Consider the following 21,788-nt stretch of genomic DNA (forward strand, 5'->3'; position numbering starts at 1 on the left):
CACCTTGGTACTTCCACGAAAAACAGCCACAAAAATGGGGACAACTGTGAGTGAGATGGATGCAGCTGTAAGTCAAATAACAGAAAAACTAAAATATTCCCTGCTACCAACAGTAATCAGCTAACATGAACACGGCATCGGACTGAAGTGAAATGGAGGGCTGCCCCACACAAAAGATTTTCAAGTTTGTTCAAGCCATTGGTTGACAAGTCGTAACACGTTTACGATAATAATTTAATTGTTTCGATACTTAGCACTTATCTTATTAGCACTTATCTTGTTGGCAATGCATGGCTAACAGAGCTAACTAGCGGCTCCAGTTAGCAACTTCCATAATACAAGAAAAAACGTGTCCATGTCCCCCTAATACTTTCGTCCAAACCCACAGATAAGGCACAACTCCCAAATGGAGTGTGACTGTTTCTTTTTGTTTTTCTGTGACTAAAAGACTAATGAAAAGTTGGTGTACTATGACTTTTCTCATTGACTAACGGTTTCGTCTACTGATACAGGGCAGCCGTAGTGAAATGAAAAGGACATTTTGTCTCATCATCGGGTTAGGCTGTGCTTTCAGCTGATTGCTAATGCTAGCATGCCATGATGCTCCTTAATAACACCTACAGTTAGGATGTTATCACCTATCGGATGTTACATGGAACATAAAAGAGTACTCTACCTAATTTGCATTAAATTGCATATATAGCATTATATATCATATCATATTGTCGGACTAACAATGGACAGTTCATAGAAAAGAATCAAAAATCGATGCAGGAGAATGACACTGTACTCCACACATTCTTCTAAGGCAAAACCTTGCGCCTACATCACCTGCAATACAACTCCAGACGACTGCAAAAGTTTTGGTCAGAGATTTGGGAGTATTGCTTGCAGCGGCTAATGTAACCTCAAGCTGTTAACTTCAAGCAGAGATGAAGAGCGAACCCAAAAGGTCTGGTAAGCCCACTTATTTATAATTCTACACCAACTGATTTGTTTTTCACTTCCAAACGTGTCTTCAGACCCAACCAATGCTGACTCAAATGACATCTCTTGAGGCAATTTATCAGACTTAACACATGTCTCTCCGGAGGCACAAATGTACATATATGCAGTAGTAACCCTCAATACATGGAAACATATTTGGTTGTGTAAAATCAGTTTTCTTTGAGCATGTTAGCATTTATTGGCATGTTAATATTCTCACAGTTAGCGAAAAACAAACACAGATTTCATTCTCTCTCTGAGATATGAAGCACTGTGAGGTACTTACGAGAGCTGACAGTGTCCACATACTGAGGCAGGTAGGGAGCCCACATGTCTATGGTGTCCTTACGTCCTGATTGGCCAATCCTTCTTAATTCAGCCAGTAGGAGAGCTTGTGCTGCTTCTCGTACCTAAAACCACAAAGATTTTAGTTATGACTATGACTACTTTTAATGTCCATCATTTTCACTTCAACCAAAGTGAACAGACATGGTTCATTCGTTGGATGGTAAAACTAGTTCTCCCGGCAACCATATGTTTCTTTCAAAATGTATTTGCTGTTGATAATTCAGAGTATATGAACAGAATTTCAAGGAGACAGGGTTGGCCGTAAGCCTTAGCCTGGAGCTGTGCATGCAATGTGTGTGTGTTACCTCCAGACAGCGGTCCTGCCATCTCCTCGCCAACATCTCCAACAGAGGAGGTCTGAACTTGTCCAGGCCAAGGAGGTCAGGGAGCATTACACAGTGCATGGCTGCCAGCTGACTCCATCCTGCACACACACACGCACAAAAACACACACAGTTAGAAAAGCCTACAAGGAGGGCATGTGAATAATTTTACATTTCCAAGTTTCTCACATGCTCCTACACAGAGCTCACAGCTGTCACATAAAAACACTTCTTTTCAGAAGTGAAAATCAGACAATATGATATAGTATATAGTGCGGGGACAGAACAAACATCATTCTGATGATGAAGCTTTTCTTAGGGCCTTACAAATGGAAATTTTGTTCTAATGGTGGCACAAAAGGACAGGTCAAGGGACATCAGAATAACTAGAATTTATCCTCTAGGGATGAACAATATCTTCAGCCAATTTCGTTTGAATTCTGGTCAGTATTCATGAAGATATATTGCTGATGGAGCAAAGTGATGAACAATCTGATATTAATTATCAAACAATAATCACAATGTGCAAAATCACAATGTGCATGTAAGAACACAAATACACAATATCCCACAATGTTAACTTATTCCTTTAGGTGTATTTATATCACTATTTTTGTCTGATGTTTCCATATGACAGCAGTGAGTTTCTTACATCCTTATACACAGTTTGACTTTGTCCTTATACAATCCCCGCACACTAACAACAGTTAAACACAAGATGAGAATATTATTGGCTATTATTTGCAGTCTTGGTTAGAGCAAAGTTATTTCTGCTAACCAGAGCCTGGGTATGTTTGATGGCATTAAACAGGTAGACAACAGATATACAGCACTGCCAGGTGGATCAACAGAGGCCTCATAACGATACCTTGGCATGATGAACCTAAGTGTGTTTCATATTATTCAGGAAAACTACAATGTGTGGAAGATTTTACTTGACAATAAAGACTTGTACGTTTTCATAAAAAATGACAAAGGTGCTACAAGTCCATCACTCTTCTTCTCAGTTTTGTTTTCCTGAGTGACAGACGAAGAAAAGTAACATTCAAAATGTCTTGGTATCGCTTTAATAGGGCTCAAATCCAGCTGTATCACTCTGAGCCAAAATAACGGCTTATATTTATATTTTACACCAAACACAAGAGAAATATAAACCAGCTCTTACATGTCCGTGACAAAAAATGGACTGAAATGTTTATTTGCTGATACTCAACATAAACCAAGGACCTTATTCACATATATTGGTTCAATATATGGTTTCCAGAGAAGATGCATGTATGGAAATGCACTTGAAAGGACACTGAATTGTTTTTGAGCAGGAAAGAAATTCCATACAAATTTCTTTGCCAAGGGCATCAACTTACCTCCGCCATCCAAATGTACAGGCAAAACTCAAACCATTAGGTGTATAACAAACAAACCGCATCTAAGCTGAGCTTGAAAGCTTTATTGTGATTAATATCACAAAAACCAATGTTAAATATCTGGTCAAATATTTGACATTCGTCCTACAGCATAATAACCCAATTGTGTCAGTATTGGATCAACCTCTGGGTACAAAATTTCCAACACTGTCTTGCAGAAACCTCAGATATCTCAACATCAAAAACATTTTGCTAATTAGTTCCTTAAATCAAATTTAACCTTACCGTCCACCACCACTTTCAATATCTAATAAAAGTTGACCCCTCTTCTGTCTTCAGACTACTTAATTTTCACCTGAAACGGTGATGCAAACTCATGCTGGGACAGAAAAGGAATGTCGTCAGCTTTTCCTCACTATACCATAAACTTGGGTGTGAAAAATGCTTTCTAAATTCAATGTGAAGGACTAATGTTATTTAGTCCGGAGCTGGTGCTGATGACAGTTGCTGCTGCTATTACTATTGCTGTTAACAGTATCTACTAGCAGAACAACTACTACTATAGCTGCTGCTAGTACTACTATTACTACAGCTGCTAACAGTTATTAATACTGCTGCTGATAATAGCTTCAACAACTGCTGCCGCTGATACTACTAATTATTTAGTTTTTAATTTTATAGTTATTTAACTGGGTATGTCATATTAAGGTTTTACAAGGAAGATCTGGCATAGACAGCAGCATTAAAAGTAGTAAACAAAACAATACAAAGTCAGGCAATGGATAAAACAACACTGAAACAAGATAACACAACTAAAACAAGGCTAAAAGCAGTGGTGGAAAGTAACTAAATTCATGTTATCATAAGTACTTATTTTAGGGACAAATGTGTCTTGCATTGAGTATTTCCATTTCATGCTATTTTATACTTCTATTCCACTACATTTCAGAGGGAAATGTACTTTAAGCTGAACTACATTTATCCGACTGCTTTAGCTTCAATACACTCCAAGACACTTTTTGTAGATTAAACTACAAAACAGCATAAATAGTAGTAAACATTAGCTTAAAAATAGTTAGAAAATACTTTCTTGACTATCATTGTTGTTGCTATTCTTGCCGCTACTACTTCTACAGCTAAAAGTGATTATTGATAGCATATACTACTGACAACAATAATAATGTTTCTGCAGGGCAGTGTTTTAAGAATAAACATAACACAAAACCTTGACACATTTTCTACAGTTGCTATTTAATTAGAGGTATCTCAGTTCTAAATATTCCTACTTCTACTTGAAAGGAATGAGCCTGTGTCTGCATGCTTGCTGTTTTCCAGTAGAAAACTAAGATATCTGACAAACTGTGTTTTAGTCTCTGAAAATTGGAAACTAAAGGATATTCACTTTAAAAGGCACTTTATTTTCCCAACAGACACCACAAATGTCGAACAGCTTATGTTATTTAAAAGCACATTAATTGCATGGGTGGATGGGGCAAGAAGCTTCCGCAATAAAAGTCAACATCCTGTTAAAAAAATAATTTAAAAGATAATATAATAGCCATTTTAAAATAAAATCCAGCTTTGGTTCTGAGGGACGCCATCAGTCTCCTTATGTATCCCTCTTAAAAAGTCTTATGTACAATGTTAGATTGATGTGCTGCGAGTGAAAAGAGGGGTGGCAAAATGTAAAACAAGGGGAAATTCTGGGCATTGCTGAGCACAAATTTGTTGTTTTTTTTTTCCGTTTTTTTAAAAATGTATTTATTTTTTAAGTCAATCCATTAAAGTTGTTTTGTAAGCTTGACTTTTCCCCCTATGACACACTCCCCATTCCATCAGGTGGAAATAGCAAGCATGCAAACAGCGAGCATAGAGACAGTGAAACTTCAGGACTCACGGACACATTCGGACAGACAGACTTAGAGACAGAAACAGCAGGGTAGGTCTGCATAATACAGCCACAATTGAAAAAAGACAAAGACCAGGGCATAAGGACTGAGGTCAATACACTCTCAAATGCATCAGATCTTCTTCTTTGCTGATGACGCCACTCTTTTTGTCATTCAATTTTGCTGCACTGAGGAACTTGTCCTGGGTTCGTACAAGTTTCATTAACTTGGATTTGTGAAGTGAAAATGACTCCTGACATTATTGTGGTCAGAAATTATACAATTTGTAGCAGATTAGCTAAAAGATATGCACCTTTCCACAAAATTGCTAATTGCAAGGCTGAGGAAAATTGTGAATAATATCTTGAGAGCAAAAGGTCAACATTTCACTTGACCTTGCACAACTGATTTTGTACTGGATTATATTGTGTACCATTGTTTCAATTTTTCCATATTTTAGAAATATATCAGGGACTACCAACTGTGGCAAATATTGTAGGAGTCATTTAATTTCTCGTGACCAAGTCAGATCACAGTTCCTGTGCCAGGTATATTACAGCATTCAAATTTAGAGACTGAAACTTTCAATTTCTTCAACTGACTGGTTTGAAAGTGGACTGAACTCAGCTGTGACAGACAGACAGATAAACAGACAGCGCTGTGGACCGAAACAAGGACAAAGACATAGCAAAAAACTTGAGCTAGACACCTGAGATGAAAACCTAACACTGGCTGCGGGAAAAAACAAGACTGATGCAAGGAAAGAGAAATGAGGTGATGAGACCCAAGAAGGATAGGAACAGAAAAAAAAAGTTGGGAGATAAATAACTAATGGAGTGAAGATAGGGGAGGCAAAGAAATGTGGTGGCATCAAGAGCAAGAGAGAAGTCAATAGAACAAACAGAAAAAGGAATGGAGAGGGGGAAAAATAAAAATACAGATGGGATGGAGAGAAGGAACTAAAGGTAAGACAGAAGGAAGGAAGGTAGGAAAGAAGATCTAGGAAGCAGAAGATCTCCAAAGACAGATAAGTGACTGAAAAAGAGTATGACTGCAAGAATTTCCCTAAGAGGTACCCGTCAGTTCAGTCTGTACCTTCATTGACTGAGTGGATGTTATAAGTAGCAGGGCCGGGGCTGGGGGAGCCAGGGGCCCCCTGAGGATGGCCCCCAGGCACCCCTGTAGCCCCAGCAGTAGCAGAAGTTACAGTACTGGTGTTGGCTGCGGCAGCTACAGCAGCTTGTAAAGGAAGAGAAGGAGAGAAATATCAAGAAGGAAAGAACAGGTTAGAGGGGTAAGTATATATATATACACACAACGGCAAACAAAGAGAAGAGACAAGCAGTCAGGAAGCAGGGAATAAGAAAACGTATTAACAACAAACAAGAACAGAAGACAATAAGAAAAGAAAAAGTAAAGCCATTAGATGGAGAGAAAAAAATAAAGATAAAATGAAATAATAATAAAAAATGGCTTTACATAACTGGTCAAACACAATAAGCAAAACATGGGTACATTTAAAGTATCTTTGGAAAAAAGGATTAAAAAATATGGCAAAATAAGCTCTGGACCAAACCAAAACAATGACCATTCTGAAAAACCCAAGACTACATTAAATGCAAAATCTAATGTCGAACAAAGCTTTTAAAGCTTTTGTCAATGTCATAAAAAATATAGGGAATGGTTAAAGTTAAGAAAAAATTGTGGTTATGGTAAAAAAAAACATTACTGAAATATGGATAAGATTGTGAAAAGATGTAGTTATAGTCAAAAGTCATCCTTATTTTACACCCTTATGCATAAACAACACATTGCTTTAGCACTGAATGTTGGCAGTGGACATATTTTGTGAGGTGCTAAATTGTCCACTAAACATAAATCCTCCGGACAGTGGGCTGCAGGACTAGGTGGGTAGATAAGTTGCATAAAGTCCAAATCAAAGGATTCCAGCAAATGGATGTGTGTCAATCCATTTAATCCAAGTCTAACGGGACATAGATAATAGGACTTGTGTAAATTATACATAAATTAATAGATTTAAGGATTCAGAGACTCTGATAGGCTAACACAGACCAATCTAGTAAATAAACGAATAATGTGGACTTTCTCCCGGTCTGCCAAACTCTTTTGCCCAAAATTATGATTCATCTTGGCAAACATCTTCTGGACAGTTTTTTCCCAGTAATTCAAATATGGCTGCAACTACTTTTTATGATACCAAAAAAGAAAATTTACGAGTAAAAGCTACATTTTTTTTAGGAAAGAAAAAATTTAAGCAAATGATTGTCATGACATTAGCAAGTAAGAGATAAACTTATAAACACAAAAGCCACAAAACAAAAAATTTTTTTTATTTTTTTAAGGAAAAAGACATGAAAGGGGAATAAACCCGAAGCAGAGAGGAAGACTTCCTCTGTGGAGAGAAGTGTTCATAAAAGGCACATAAATTTAAAATTAAATCAGGATGACACTTAATATCCCAGCAAGCACTTGGTAAAGAGGTGAAAAATCTGCTGTTAGTTTGGACCAATAACACCCATACAAACGAAAGCTGACAAAAGTCCAGGACCAGAACACAAAGGTTTCAGACTGTGGCCCTAGCATTTCATCAAACTGTATTCACTGGGAACTATTTTATCAAAAAGGATATTGTTTCAAAAAGGATGACCAACATATCCATAAAATAATCTACCTGAAGGTAAAAATACAATGTGCTGATTCAAACTGTATTAATAATACAGATGTTATGTTCTTTTGTGCAAGGGCCAGAGACCTGAAACCTTTATACTGTGGAGAACAAATAATCAAGTTGTTTCATATTTGAACACTTTTCAAAATGCCATTAAGGGTATTTGGCAAAGCCCAGCTTTTCTCATAAAAATAAATCATGTCTTTAACATAATGTTCAAAAACTGATGACATTTACATTTCATCAAAGTTATACACTAGGGGTGTGAATCTTTAGCAATCTCTTCAGATTCAGATTCTTGGGTGTCCGGTGCGATTCAGAATCGATTTGCAATTCAAAGATTCTCTGTATGCTAAACCATTCAGTGGGGTCCTTAATCTGCTGCAATACAATATGAAACACAACTGGAAATTTAGATAAATAATCTGCCGCTTTTTTATTTCAAAAAAGTTAACTGCATTAATTAATAATTAAATTATTTTTTTAAGCATTTAACAGTCATGCCTGTATGTGAATAACAAAAGAAGGGAGTGTGCTCCGCTCTGTTATTAGCGTTGTAAGTCCAGCAGTGAGAGCAGCCTCTCTGCTGCACTGTAAGGTCTGGGCAGGCCATCGCTGTACACAACGCTGAGCAGAAGCAGGGTTTTTGAGGTAAAAACAGACTGAGCAGAGATATTTTCTTCACCACAGTTTGTTTAATGTGTTAAAAGCAGCAGTGTGTGTTTATTAGCTTGTTAGCAGTTGTCAGGTGGTCTTGTTTGTCACTGCTGACCAGCAGTCGTCAGCGGTAACAAACAAGACCATCCATTAACGTTAAATCATAATGTCTCATGATGGCATAAAAATTAATCACAAACACACGGCCTACTTAATGTTCATCTTGCAAAGATAATCATTCAGTCATTTAATAAACACTTGCAACTGCTGCCTTATTTGAAGATGAACTTCAAGATATCCCTAGCATGGGCACGCAGTAAATTGCCTCAGTGCAACACTGCCCTCGCAGTTGAGTTACACCTTTTCCTTCCATAACCATCATGTTATTAACACTTAGATTGATTTTTGACATTTATAAATCGATTCTGAATCGTAGGAGATAGAAATCGAGATTCTTATGTGAATCCATTTTTTTTACCCACCCCTATTATACACAGTAATAGTCATACCGTCCACACAAAACCAGCTAAGCAGCTACATGGAACAGGTACACATTTAAAAACTGTCAAAATAGTACACATACCACAGAGAAAACATGTAGCACAGACACAACAGAGAGAACAGGTGCAGCAACATTATATCAAGTGGTGGTAAAGAAAAGAGGAAAGCAAGAAACGAGAGAAATAGTGAAAAAAAGATGTGCATTAATACAAAGGACAGATTGAATGACAGTACACTGAAAAAAACATTGAGGAGAGAGCATGTTTGTGGAGCAGGTTTTTTAGGCAGCAGGCTGAAGCCATGCAGTGAAAAACAGTGTGAAGATGAAGAGACAGAAAGAGAAAGAAAGGCAGAGAAACAGAAAGTAGTTGAGACAGAAATTAGAAAGATAGACAGAGAAGATGGTTAAGTGCAGTCAACAGCAGTTTGCTGCTTTGGTGCAGAAAAAATCTAAATGTTCAAATTAAATTCTGCTGTATGAAGAGGTATATTTGTGTCTCTGCTATAAAGAATCATCTACTTTAGGTCCTGGAACAATGGCTGAGGCCTTGCAGGACAGCACCCTCTATAACAGGCAAGGATGTTGGTACTGACATCATAAAAATAATTATATATGCAGATAATACTCTAATATATATTTCTAACTTGAGAATTCGGTGCCTGAGAACCTGGCATTTTAAATATCATGTAATCATGTTACTATGCATACAGTGTATGAAAAAGTCATTACAAGATTATCTTTAGTTCTTCTTTAACTATTGCAATGAAATATTGAACCATGATGAACCTAGAAAGCTTTAAAAATAATTTGTATACCAAAAAATCAAAGACAATCCAAGGCCACCTGCATGCAGTGAATGTTGAGAGCTGCAACTAAAGATTATTTTCAATATCCATAACCAGCTGACTGCTTTTTCAATTAATTGGCTAGTAAAATGCAAAAACCTGACAGAGACATCTTAAAATTGACTCCTTCGTTTTTCAACTTACAGTCCAAAACCAAAGAGATATCCAGTTTAATATTGTATAAGGCACAGAAATATGGTGATTCTATACAACTGAGAAGCTGGAACATGCGAATAACCAGCATTTGGGGGGGAAAAAATGTAAAACGGTTATTAAGTAATTTTTCTAAATACATCAGCCTGATCAGCAAGTTGTGTTTTCTCTGGCCATCCTTAGACTATTTAAGGATAATTTTGTTTTATTAAAACTTGAGTGAGTTATCTTCATTGTTTTGTCCATCATTTCTGTGCCAAATCTGAATGTAATTATGTACGAGATAAATGGAGGAAGATACAGAAATTAGAACCATGGAATCATCCTTTGTTCCCATCCATTTGAGGAAGTAACAGTTTTTGTAAAGAGAGCCGTGGATTAGAGAAATGAAGATGTTTCTTGATATCTTCTCTGCATTACTGCGGACAGAATCGTAAATGAGTAACTGTAAGATGTTTTTAGTCAGTTAAATTGTATTCAGACACCTTTCTCTCTGTTCAGCTCACTGTAAATGCTGCAGTATATTAGAGGGGCCTCCTCATTTATTTCCATGTGAAAAGAGACGGTGAGCAGGGTTAAGAGGGCTCCCCTTCACAAAGCCTCTGACACACGCACGCACGCGCACACACACACACACACCAGGCTGGAGTAGCTGGCTGAGCAGAGGTCACGGCCGAGCGTTCCCCCTGAATGGTGGGGAATAGGCGTGTGGCGTGAATAAGTCCACACGCTTGTCACGCTTGGCCTCCATTAAGGCGTGACAATAGCACTAAAACCCCGCCTATCCCCCAACACCCGAGGGTGCCACCCATGGCATATGTGTGTGTGTGTGTGTGTGTGTGTGTGTGTGTGTGTGTGTGTGTGTGTGTGTGTGTGTGTGTGTGTGTGTGTGCAGTGTCTGTATTCACATGGACCTGATTTTTGGTGTGTATTGGAGGTATTGAGCTTGTTGTAGTGTGGTAGGTAACCTGGTGTGTGTGTGTGTGTGTGTGTGTGTGTGTGTGTGTGTGGTAGGCAGATGGTGACGGCTGGTTAAAACATCCCCTACAGTGAACTATAGCAGGTTTTTCTCTGCAAAGAAAGACACAACTTCTCCTTTTTTCCACCTTTACAGAGTGAAATTCTCCTGTTTCTTTATTTGTATCACATGTATTTTTCTTTCTGTTTCTACAGATGTTTGCTTCATCCATCTCCCTCTTGTTGTCTCAGTCAAAGCTTTATTATGGTTGTGGGTTTAAGGGCTTACACCATACCTATGGAGCAGGATGTGCGCCTCCTCGAGATTGGGGCAATAATTAAATATTGGGTTGCTGCAACAGAATCTGTTGCCTTGGTTCTAGGAATATCTGACTGTGCTGATGATTGGAGAAAATCAAACCTATTTCCTGTGGTTCATACTGGAAATATTCATACTATAATATTTCTAGAAAGTTCTCCTCACTAAAAGGACAAAACAAGTCATTTGTCACTGCCTTCCAATATGAATGATTTCTAATCTGGGGGCCCTTTCATCAGGACCACCTTGTCACTGTCCTTAAATGTCACAATTCTGATCTTCCACGGCCATGATTAATGTTTGGTTACTACTTGGTTAAGGTTAGAGAAAGATTGCGGTCATGGTTTAATGCACAATATGTAATTTCTGCTGCTAGTCTCCATCAAAACAAAACCAAGGACATTTCCCAAGTGTTGTAGCTGCTCAGAGCTGACCGGCTCTACAGGAGAGAGTCAAGTGCAGAGCCAGACCTTCTGGAGGAATAAACACCCAGGGCCCTATTTAGACAGTCTATGGCGCTCGATCTAAAGCGCAACACGCTAGCACGTTGGGGCGTGTTTAAATCCATTTTGCTAGTTAAACGGTGGATAATCTGGGCACAAAGTGCAGCGCAAAGAGGACGTATGTAGACTCTGAATTAGTCATGGGTGTGATTTGGGTGGAACATAAATCAAACCAATCTGAGTGTTGTCTCCCATTCCCTTTAAGGGCCAGGTGTGCCAGGACCTGACACATATTAACCAGTAGCACTTGTCTTCACTGAGGGACAGGGATGTGATCCTCGGCTGCTGGACTCTCTGCCCCACCATTTCACAATCATCTGTCCCATCAACAACTCTGTTTGACTGCATATGAAAAAATAAACTGATATTTAACTGAGGAGGAGGAGGCACATCCTCTGTGTGTGCGCAATACTCATAAAAAGTATCAACCCGATCAATAACGGGTGGGATGAGAGCGGAGAAATACATCCTTAATGAGGAAAATATTAATGACATTACCTGCAGCGATCCTCCAGCAGCAGAAATGGTATGTGTATCTCTACATTAACATGCGCATTTGTGCACGATGAACAGCTGATAAACTTCAAAGGAAAAGAGTCTTAAAGTTTTAAATAATCAATGGAGAATTTATAACTACAGTTTTTAGTTTTGCTGATTAAATGTGCCACGATATGTGTTACAGTACATTACTGCGTTCATGAAATATTTAAAATAAAATATTTAAAATATTTAGTCGTACATTGCTGTACTCCTTTTTCCTGACACTGTTATAAATCACACATCTACACATGCTCTTGTCAAGTAAGTAGAAATATATGTTACTTTAGACATCTGAACAGAATATAATGTTGTTTTTTTGTAAGGACAGTCTCAATATTTCCAGTATGAATCTCTGAATTTGTGGCAACTATGAATCAGCCTCTCCACCAAAGAATTCCATTAAGTTCCACTCAGAAAGGTACAGAACGCCATGACTCCATGTGAGTGCAGTCAGAGGTCTGTAGTTACAACAACTCCACCTTCATGTCACAAACAACAGAGCATCCCTTTAAAGACCTGCTGACCGAGGAAACAGCAGCAGCTTCCTCCTGTGATATTTCTGTTTTTTTTCTTGAACTCTCTGTGGGTTTTATTGCCGGTGGGCTGCATTATCAAACCCCCGCCCCTCCTCCCTCCCACCCTCCCCGCAGGGCCCTGGGGGTGTGTGAAGCCAGTGCCCCCTCCTTTTGTAGTTACCTTGTTTGATCTGGGCCTGTAGCGCCGGGTTGGAAGGCTGAGGGGGGCCAGCCGGCGTCCTACGAGGAGTCTCCGGGGTTCCTCCTGGTCTGGGAGGCCTGGAGGAGGATCACAAAGAGGAGGCATGAAATATTAAAAAGGAGCATGGAGGAGAGAGGAGGGCCAACAAACACACACAGACACACCATAATATAAAAAAAAAGCCAGTCACAGAAACACATACAACCCAAAACCAGGGGTCCACACAATCAACAGCTTGAATTTTACACACACACAGTGGTAGGTAACTCGGTGTGTGTGTGTGTGTGTGTGTGTGTGTGTGTGTGTGTGTGTGTGTGTGTGCGTGCGTGCGTGTGTTTGTTCTCAGGCTCCAGCCTATTGAATTTTGGGTGGAGGACACAATCCTGAGTCTGAACAGACTGGAGGCGTCTAACTCTCAGAGACACACAAACACATCCAATACAACAATCAATGGAGTGATCGATAACAGTTGCCAGGCTACAAATCACTGCCACACAGCTCTAGCATTAGCAGTTAAAAGTGCCTAAAAATCTACTGCATTGAAGTTTTGAGAAGCGACAAGAGGGTCGGGTTACGAAGTGTTAGCAGTCAATTAATGACTTTGATCGTTCTTGGGATTCTTCATTTTTTTAGTCCATTTTAAGTGCTTAATATTGCTCTATTTGTGGGTTTTATATGCCCCTTTTCTTGTAGTCTTTTGATTTGAATATATATTTGAATTGATTTAACATCAGTCACAAAACACAGAAGGAAAAGCTATTGGATTTATTTAGTGAATGAGAACAGCATTTATGTTAAAAAGAGAAACTGAGAGCAGCAGAGTGGTGACTATGTTAATGGATGAGATGGTAAATTCAGGATAATGTTCATTTCCATGACACAAATTCCAACAATACAGTCATGTCATAAAGGTAACTGTAGCCCCCCCAATTAGCAGATAAATTGACCTTGCCAAGCATCTAAAATCACTGACAGAGAGGGAAGCGAAGTTGGGATTTTTTTTTCATGGTAATCATTTGTTTCTAGAGCTATATTTACTTGGACCTTAAACTTCCACTAGCATGCTTCATGTAACCATCTCGATAAAGAGAGTGATCTGAGCCGGGCTGATCCGAATGAATTTTTCAATCACATCAAGAGGAGTGGAGTGAACCTTTGATATCTGTTCAATAGGAAAATATTGGCACATAATAACCATGTAAACACTTAATCTGATTGTTCATCTCAATTTGACATAAATATATTTTTTCTGCGCATTTGCCTCACATGGTGGTAACATTAGGTGATATTGCTTCTGTGGCTGATACAACTTGTTTGTTTTTGCTGATTGCTGAATGCTTCAATGGTCAGAATACTCCAAACAATGAGCTGTTCAAACCACTGTTTAAAACGTGAACAAAGCTGGAATACACCAAACCACAGACATGATTATTTTTCCTAGGACACAATACGGGGGAATCTTAAATTTTATTAACCTAAGAACGAATGTTTGAATGAATTGATTTTTTTCAATAAAAAAAAGTCTCATTCTGTTATATCTCTGGCTTTTCTGTTTAAAACAAATATTGAGTTGTGTTTTCTTTATAAAATGCCAACACAAACACACACACATTACATTATTTTATTCTACAGTGAACTTCCAGTGAAAACTATTCCATACAACAGAGCACAAGAATATGTGCACCTGCATGCCCCCCGCACCCCCACCCGACTCACACACCTGCTCTTACTGCCATTCACTATATCACACAAAAAAACACACTGACAACCTCTCTCACTCACTCACTTACACACACACCTTTATGTCTCCGTGGCACACAAAAACACAAAGAAACACACGGTCTCACTCAAAAAGCACAATGTTTTAACCCCACAAATTCCAGTAAAAACTATTTTACAACAATTAATCTGATTAGAGAACAGGTTCACTCATTTTCGAGCCACAAGCCATACTGTATTTATATTTAAGCAGTCATTGGTGGCAGCAGTTTTACCTGTATGATCTGACCCTAGGGTGATCCCTTGATGACTCTAATGTAAGAGAAGGCAGACAAATCAGGGTTGAGCTTAGCTGAAACATGTACTGGGTACAGAAAATGTACTTTTGTGTGAGTATCATCCAAATAAAATGTGTTGATATCCATTCTCCTCATGAAGAAAAAACCCTATTTTTTCATGAAGAACTTGTTGTGTAAATAGTCTCACTCCTACTCTTGTGTTTAAAAAACATTAGTCTGAAGCTCAATTCAGACAACATTCTGTAAATAATTTTAATAAATAATATTTATAGCAACTGCTGACAAACCTATATTAATTTCAGGCTTTAATTCATTAACTGCCAGATAGTCCCAACCACAGGTTTCAGCTTGTCCAGTCTGAGTACGAACATGGATACAGATAAAGGTGAAATGGCTTACGCCTAGAAAGAATATTTCAAGTTCAGTTGAAGCTGGCTTCAGGAGTCTGAGTTGAGAAGGTATCTTTAAAAGTTATGTATTTTTAGTACAAAACTCCACAGACAGTGTTTTCTTGCTGAACTGCACTGGATGCAAAATACTGCACAAACTAAACCACAGTCTGCAACAACAGCATAAGAACAGAAATAATTTAATACACTTCATTCTTACATGAAACTGTAGTTGAGTCTTGGCCACCAAACCTTATTTTACTCCTCAGACTCCATGTGTGGATGTGAATTACATTTGATATCAGACTTTATCGAGCTAAATAAATTCAGTATGTGGGTTGACAGTGCAGCTAATGTTGTTATCAGAGTGCTGCTTTTTGCATCTGCATGTGCAACATGTGTACAAGCCGAGAAATGGGGTTTAGGGCTGTTATCTAAATAAAATCTAAATCCATCTAAATCCATCCACATTAGTTGATTCAGTTCAAACCAAAGAAAATAAATCTCACTTCGAAATTCTGCAGCATTTAAATGCACCTCACAATTGGATCGTATTTGGCAAGTCAAACTTAACGGATTAACATGGAACCTATAGGGCAGACGGATGATGTACTGTACTGTACTGATGTACTATTTATTGAAAAGTGAAAATCAACCCATATTGGCTTGTGTAGATTATGAGTCTGTAAATGTGTCCTATCTTCAATTTATCTTCAATCTGAAACTGTCCTCACCTGCTTTGCAAGCACACAGAGCAGCTACTGTAAATACTAAATATAATTCTATGGAGGAGGAAAAAAGTTACTCCACACAACTCTTCATCTTCACTTAAGTAAACATTGAGCATGACCTCTGTTCAGAGTGAGGCCCCTGTCAAACCGTAAAACAGCTAAATCTTCCCAAACCAGAGAGAGAAAGATGTGTTGCCTCTTGTTTAGCTGGCTAACGTGGACTTAATCCACAATAATAATGTCCTGGCGAAGAAGGAGCTCAGTATGATTTGCACAATAAGTAGCTATTTCTATAGACGAGGGCTAGCTTGTTTCTTGCCCAGTAAATCTAGTGAGTTTAGTGTTTTTTATGTTTATTATTATTGTCCTGGTCAGTTCCCCAAAGGGAGGTCCTGAAGGACTTGTTCCACAGACAGGCTCAAGTCCTCAGCCACAGCTTGGTGAAGGGGGTGTCTTGGATGTTGTGATGAAATACTAAAAAAAACTACGAGTTCAGGAGCACTTCTTTTCAAACTTCACCACACAGTGAGGAAGCTTTCATAAATGTAAGATAGAGCACATGAAAAAGCCAAAAACCCAAACATGTTCAAATATTTACAGCAACAGGTTTGGTGTGTCAAAGTGGAGGCAGCTCGAGAGAAGATCCTTGTTTGAGTTTTAAAAAGAAGTCTTCAGCTTCCTTCTGTAGCTGAGCAATCAGCTTCTCTGATCTGGACATACCATGGAGGAGGAGTTCTTTGTCAGAAAGTAATAAATAGCTTTGAAAAGTTTTTCAGGCTTTCCTGTGTTTTCTGTCCTGCTGCTGTGGTGCTCTTTGTTTTTGATATTCTTGCTGCCATTTCCTGTTTATCACCTCCATACGTCTCTGGCCAGTTAGGTCTTGATTAAGTTGCAACACAGGTTTTTCATCATTTCTGACTGGTCAAATCAATGACAACAGCACAAGATGAGAACTTCCACAATAGGTGGAAACAGTCATGGTTTTATTGTTGGCCTGCTTTAAACACAGGCAATATGGTTGTGACCATTGTTGAAAGGAGTCTGAATTAGGTTGCCTGGTATTTGTTACTGTCCTCAGAGGTGTCCTGAGATGTTAAGGCAGTAAAATGTTGGCTATAGACCTGAAAAACCTGAAAATGACTTTCAATTTGTTCATGAAAACTTAAGGGTTAGACTTGGGCTCAAGGACTTGAGACTGACTTTGGCAAGACTTGAGACTTGATTTGAACTGATCTAGATTGACTTTAGACTTGAATTGGAATTGTTGTCAAGGACTTTGCCTTCAAGGACATCAGATTTGACTTGAGGCTCTCTTTGAAAAGTCTTGAGATTCTACTTGGGACTTGTCTTTGTGACCTGAGTGTTCAAATAGACTTGACTTTAACTGACTTAAGACTTGACTTGGACTACATTGTTTTTAAACTGGCTTTGAGACTTTCAGACTTGACCTGGAACTGGCTTTAAAGACACTAGACTGGACATTACTTGTGGCTTGACTTGTTCTAATAGACTTATCCTCAAGGATTTGAGAATAAGTCTTTGACAAGACTTGGAACTTGACTTGGAGTTTATCAACTCATAAATGATGTAAATTGGATTGGATTTGCAAATAGGATTCGACTTGAGACTGGTTTTGACAAGATTTGGACTTAAAAGTGTCCCAACTACACCCTCAAACTCGGCTAGAATCTTTCATCCCAATATATTTGGACTTTGGGGGTCAAACGTGCTTAGGCATGGTATGGATTGCCGAGTGTGACGGACAAACTAAAGCCACAGTCCGGTTATTCTTTGTGAGGGGGTCAATGTACAACAGAGTCTTGCCCATTTCATCATGGTAAGGAAGGGGTTGAGAGAATTCAGCTGTGAACTGATTTGTCAAGCAGGCAAACAGAGACAAGCTTACTATGAGAAGAAGAAGCCATTTGTACACACAGTAAGTCTGATGTTGGAAAAAAACACCTGGATCAACATCATACACCAACATCATATGCACAAAAAATAGTTTCGTGTAGAGTCGTCAGCTCTTGTATTGTCACCAAAAAGGTAACATTTCAGTGGAAGATCTTTATAACGATCCTTGGTTCTAACAACACAGCACTTATTATAGACTTCAGATCCGGTTAATCACTAATTACAGAAGACTGCAGAATTCCTATCCAAACTGTACGCATTTCACCAAGCGTAGGAGATGTTTAAGTGGCTTATAAGCTACTGTATAAAATGAACTTGACAGCACTGAAAGGTTGAACCCACACAGATGCCAAACTAAAGAGCCAGTTAATACAGATTTTTGTTGCATGTTTAGCCATTTGATTTAATAAAGATGATTAAACACAAAGACTGAAACCAGGTGAAATAAAAATCATAGAAGGCTGATAAAAAAAATAAAAAAAAAACATTTCACCACATTTCTCCCTTACACATTCTCCCCCACCCCCTCCCTCGTTTCGAGTCTTGGCGTTTTCCGCTATGACTCTTCCTCGCTCGCCCTCCCTGCAGGGTTATTCTGTGCTGGGTTGACGAAATGATGAAATGTTGTGTTGGTGTTACAGCAGCAGGACCTCGACCTCCGTGTTAAATCTTTCACAGCACAATGAGATCTCAGACAGACTAAACAATCAGCCACACACACGCACACACACACACACACACACACACAGACTTGACAGTAGTTGTACTCAGGTGCTGCTGGTATCATTGTGTATGTGAACAGTGTCTTTATTTTTGTGCTTTGAATTCAGTGACTGGTCTCACTTGTTTGGGTTGTTATTTTGTTTTTCAGCTAGAATCACTGATGATGGATGGGGGCGTGTTTTCCTGCCATGAGAATTCAGATATTTTTAGCTTGGGTTTAAATCTTCTTTTGATATCTTTAAGATGCTGTGGACAAAGCATGCACTTATATTTAAACTAAATGTTACTAAAAGTTACATTGTCTGGGTGATCTATGATCAGTACCTTTGAGGAACAAGTCTACGCTTAAATCAAATGCATGGCTCCGTTTTTGTGAGCAGTTACCAAACATTCTGGAGTAATGTGGACGGATTTCATAAGTTGTTTTCACTTATGAACTCCTGGCGATGCCTGGAGAATCTGGTCCATTGTTGGGAGTTGTCCTTTAATACATGCAGCACACAACAGGAGATTGTACGTATCAGAACCGTACCACAAAAAGTATGCTGCTGATATTGCAGGGTTAGTCTACAGCACAATGAAGATGGCAGACGAGGCCACTGACATTTGTAATGATGATTGTTTTTGCGCCGATATCAATACTGCATGTTAAGTTTGCAATTTGGAAATTAGTATTCTTCCAGTTTTGCATCAGTCACGTGATAGGAACGTTATCAACATGTGCACCCTCTTTTTGTCAGATTCCGGAGAATTACCTGTTCTATTCACACATGATCTCAACATGGCACTACACAGTACACTGTACTCTGAAGCTGGCAGGGTAAAGTCCATTTTATGCGCAGGCCAACTGATTCAGACCTTTGTATTCTCACATACAGATCCTGTATCATGTATGTGTGTGTGTGTGTCTGTGGGTGTGTGTGTGTGTGTGTGTGTGTGTGTGTGTGTGTGTGTGTGTGTGTGTGTGTGTGTGTGTGTGTGTGTGTGTGTGTGTGTGTTTTAACAGTACCTGGCTGGTGCTTTCTTCATGTGCTCTCCGACAAAGGTGGCGTTGGTCATGCCCATCAGAGTGTTGGCCAGTGAGATTACAGACAGCAGGTGTTGTGTGGTGACAGCCCTCGAGACGCCGTACGTCCCCTTCCCCACGATGTCCGTCAGAGTCAGTTTCAGACCTGTCGCCAGGGACAACTGCCGCAGTAAGGACTCCTGGGAAACAGAGGCAGATAAATGAACCAGGGACCTTTGGTGTAGACGGGTCAGCATGAGTGACCCGTATAAAGTAAACCTTCTACAGACAGACCTTTTTTTTACAGGTCTGTATGATGAATTGTGCTCAGAATGTACATGGAACACAGGTGACGGCACATAGACAGTACCTTGAAGGTGGGCAGCATGAGGGACATGTGACCTCCTCTGGAGATAAGGCCGAAGGAGATGGGGCAGTGTGGTCTGAGCATGCCCAGTCGCTCCAGACAGATGCCGTCCAGCTGTTCGTTGAGACCCCAGGCGTGCAGGCAGGACATGAAGAGTTTGGCCGTGTCCATGGTCAGATTGTACTCTAGCAGACTCAGAGACTTGGACTTCTCCTCTCGCCTCCTCATCTCCTCCTCCTCCTCTTCATCCTCATCCAGTAGGTGCTCCTTGATGGTCTCCTTCATTGTCTCCTTCACCTAGTAAACATAAGTTTAAAAAAAATTGACAAAATAGGATAAATATTAGAGAAAAAAACTAAATAAAATCTTGAAAATACACATACAAAGAGACATAATATAACACTGTCTAAGTTTTTTAATCTTCATATAAAACATGCTGTTTACTGACCTGTTTGAAGATCTTGTTGGCCAGGAAGGACCCCCCCTTGTCAGCCCCAGCCTGGCTCTTCTGTAGCGTCTCTGGAGACACCAGCGTGGGGTTGGGTCTCTGGGCTTCCTCCGTCAGCAGCTGGATGATTACCGCCTCCACGTCAAAGAACAGCACGTGCATGTCAGGGTCCGTCAGGTTGGTCTTCATCGCCTGGACCACCAGAGCATTATGGGAGTATTTTGGCAGGTTGCCCTTGAGGAGAGAGGGAGAAATTTCAAAAATAAGACTTAAAGGAAACAGTAATGAATGTTTGTTTGTCACCGTTTCCTAGTTTGTGCCCACAGTGTGCTTTGTTCCTGGAGAAAAAATATTAAGATTCATGAGAGTCAGATGGCAGAGCTCCCTCTGGGCACATATTCAATCTGTCACCTGACCAACCAGTCACAGTCCATATGTCCTTCCTTATGACTAGTCACATATTAAAGGCACTATGTAGAGGGGGACAGATTTTTTAAGGGGAACACAACAGTTTGGAGCAGGAAAAAGCCGATAGTCGTTTGATTGATAGTTTGTGAAACGTCCCATCTTATATCCTATTTGTGCTGATGAATCAGCCAAGCTAACACCATGTGTAGAAAAAAACTTAAGAAAAATGAAACAAGCTTGGTGAAAACTGGCTCACTTCATCTGTTGGGTGGGAAGGTAACAGCACCAGATGGCTCTAAAATCATTTTCAAATCCTTCACTTCACAATGTCATCTGCACTCATTCTGAAATGGACTATTTAAGCCTGAGGCAAAGCTTACTCAGGGACAGGACTCAACAGTGTATTATCTTAAAAGGAGTGCTCCAAAGATCTAATATTGCACTCACAAATTGGGCACCTTGTGAGCGACATAAATAATTGACCAAACGTACGCAGCAGAGGCTTAGACATTCTGACTTTTAGTCTGTAATACACAATGAATCCATTTACATTTCCCAAATTGCATCTGAGTAGGTTCTCTCTGCCTGGTAAACACTTGTGTCTTTTAAACTCCACGCTCCCGGTTTGTTTAGGATTTTTGTTATACATTTGAAGCCTCCAATCCCAAACTGAGACAACCTATAATTGATGACATCACTCAGACGTCATCTGGATTATTTTCTCAGATTTAACAAAGATCCTCCAGAGCAAGAGCAGAACTACAAGTGGTTTTCACTACAAGTGACACCTTTCACACAGAACAGAGTTCTGTTACCCACTGTTTACCTGCTGATTACTGATTAGTGGGAGTTTAATATAATCACATTTTAGAGCCCTTAATCAAAAATCCAACCAGGACTATGAACCAACACACACACAAGCACGCACGCACACACACACGCACACACACACACGCACACGCACACCATTAACTGTAATTGCCACCAATAC

The 21,788-nt window shown here is 39.4% G+C and overlaps 1 protein-coding gene across 3 annotated transcripts in view; it reads right to left on the reverse strand.

Moving 5' to 3' along the window:
- Positions 1-21,788, reverse strand: part of wdr7 (WD repeat domain 7) — a 121,977-nt gene that overhangs the window by 68,188 nt on the left and 32,001 nt on the right. For 2 of the 3 annotated variants that reach the window (XM_084383740.1, XM_084383739.1), the window contains exons 16-22: positions 20,390-20,623; positions 19,945-20,238; positions 19,578-19,774; positions 12,773-12,870; positions 6,007-6,150; positions 1,641-1,759; positions 1,274-1,397 (exon numbers count right to left, since the gene is read on the reverse strand). In XM_084383740.1, the coding sequence (XP_084239866.1) occupies positions 1,274-1,397; positions 1,641-1,759; positions 6,007-6,150; positions 12,773-12,870; positions 19,578-19,774; positions 19,945-20,238; positions 20,390-20,623 (1,210 nt within the window). The remainder of the gene's footprint in view (positions 1-1,273; positions 1,398-1,640; positions 1,760-6,006; positions 6,151-12,772; positions 12,871-19,577; positions 19,775-19,944; positions 20,239-20,389; positions 20,624-21,788) is intronic. The other variant, XM_084383741.1, reaches the window with a different exon arrangement.

Source organism: Pagrus pagrus (genome assembly GCF_965226575.1).
Source record: "Pagrus pagrus genome assembly, chromosome: 19".
In the NCBI taxonomy this organism is placed as follows: domain Eukaryota; kingdom Metazoa; phylum Chordata; class Actinopteri; order Spariformes; family Sparidae; genus Pagrus; species Pagrus pagrus.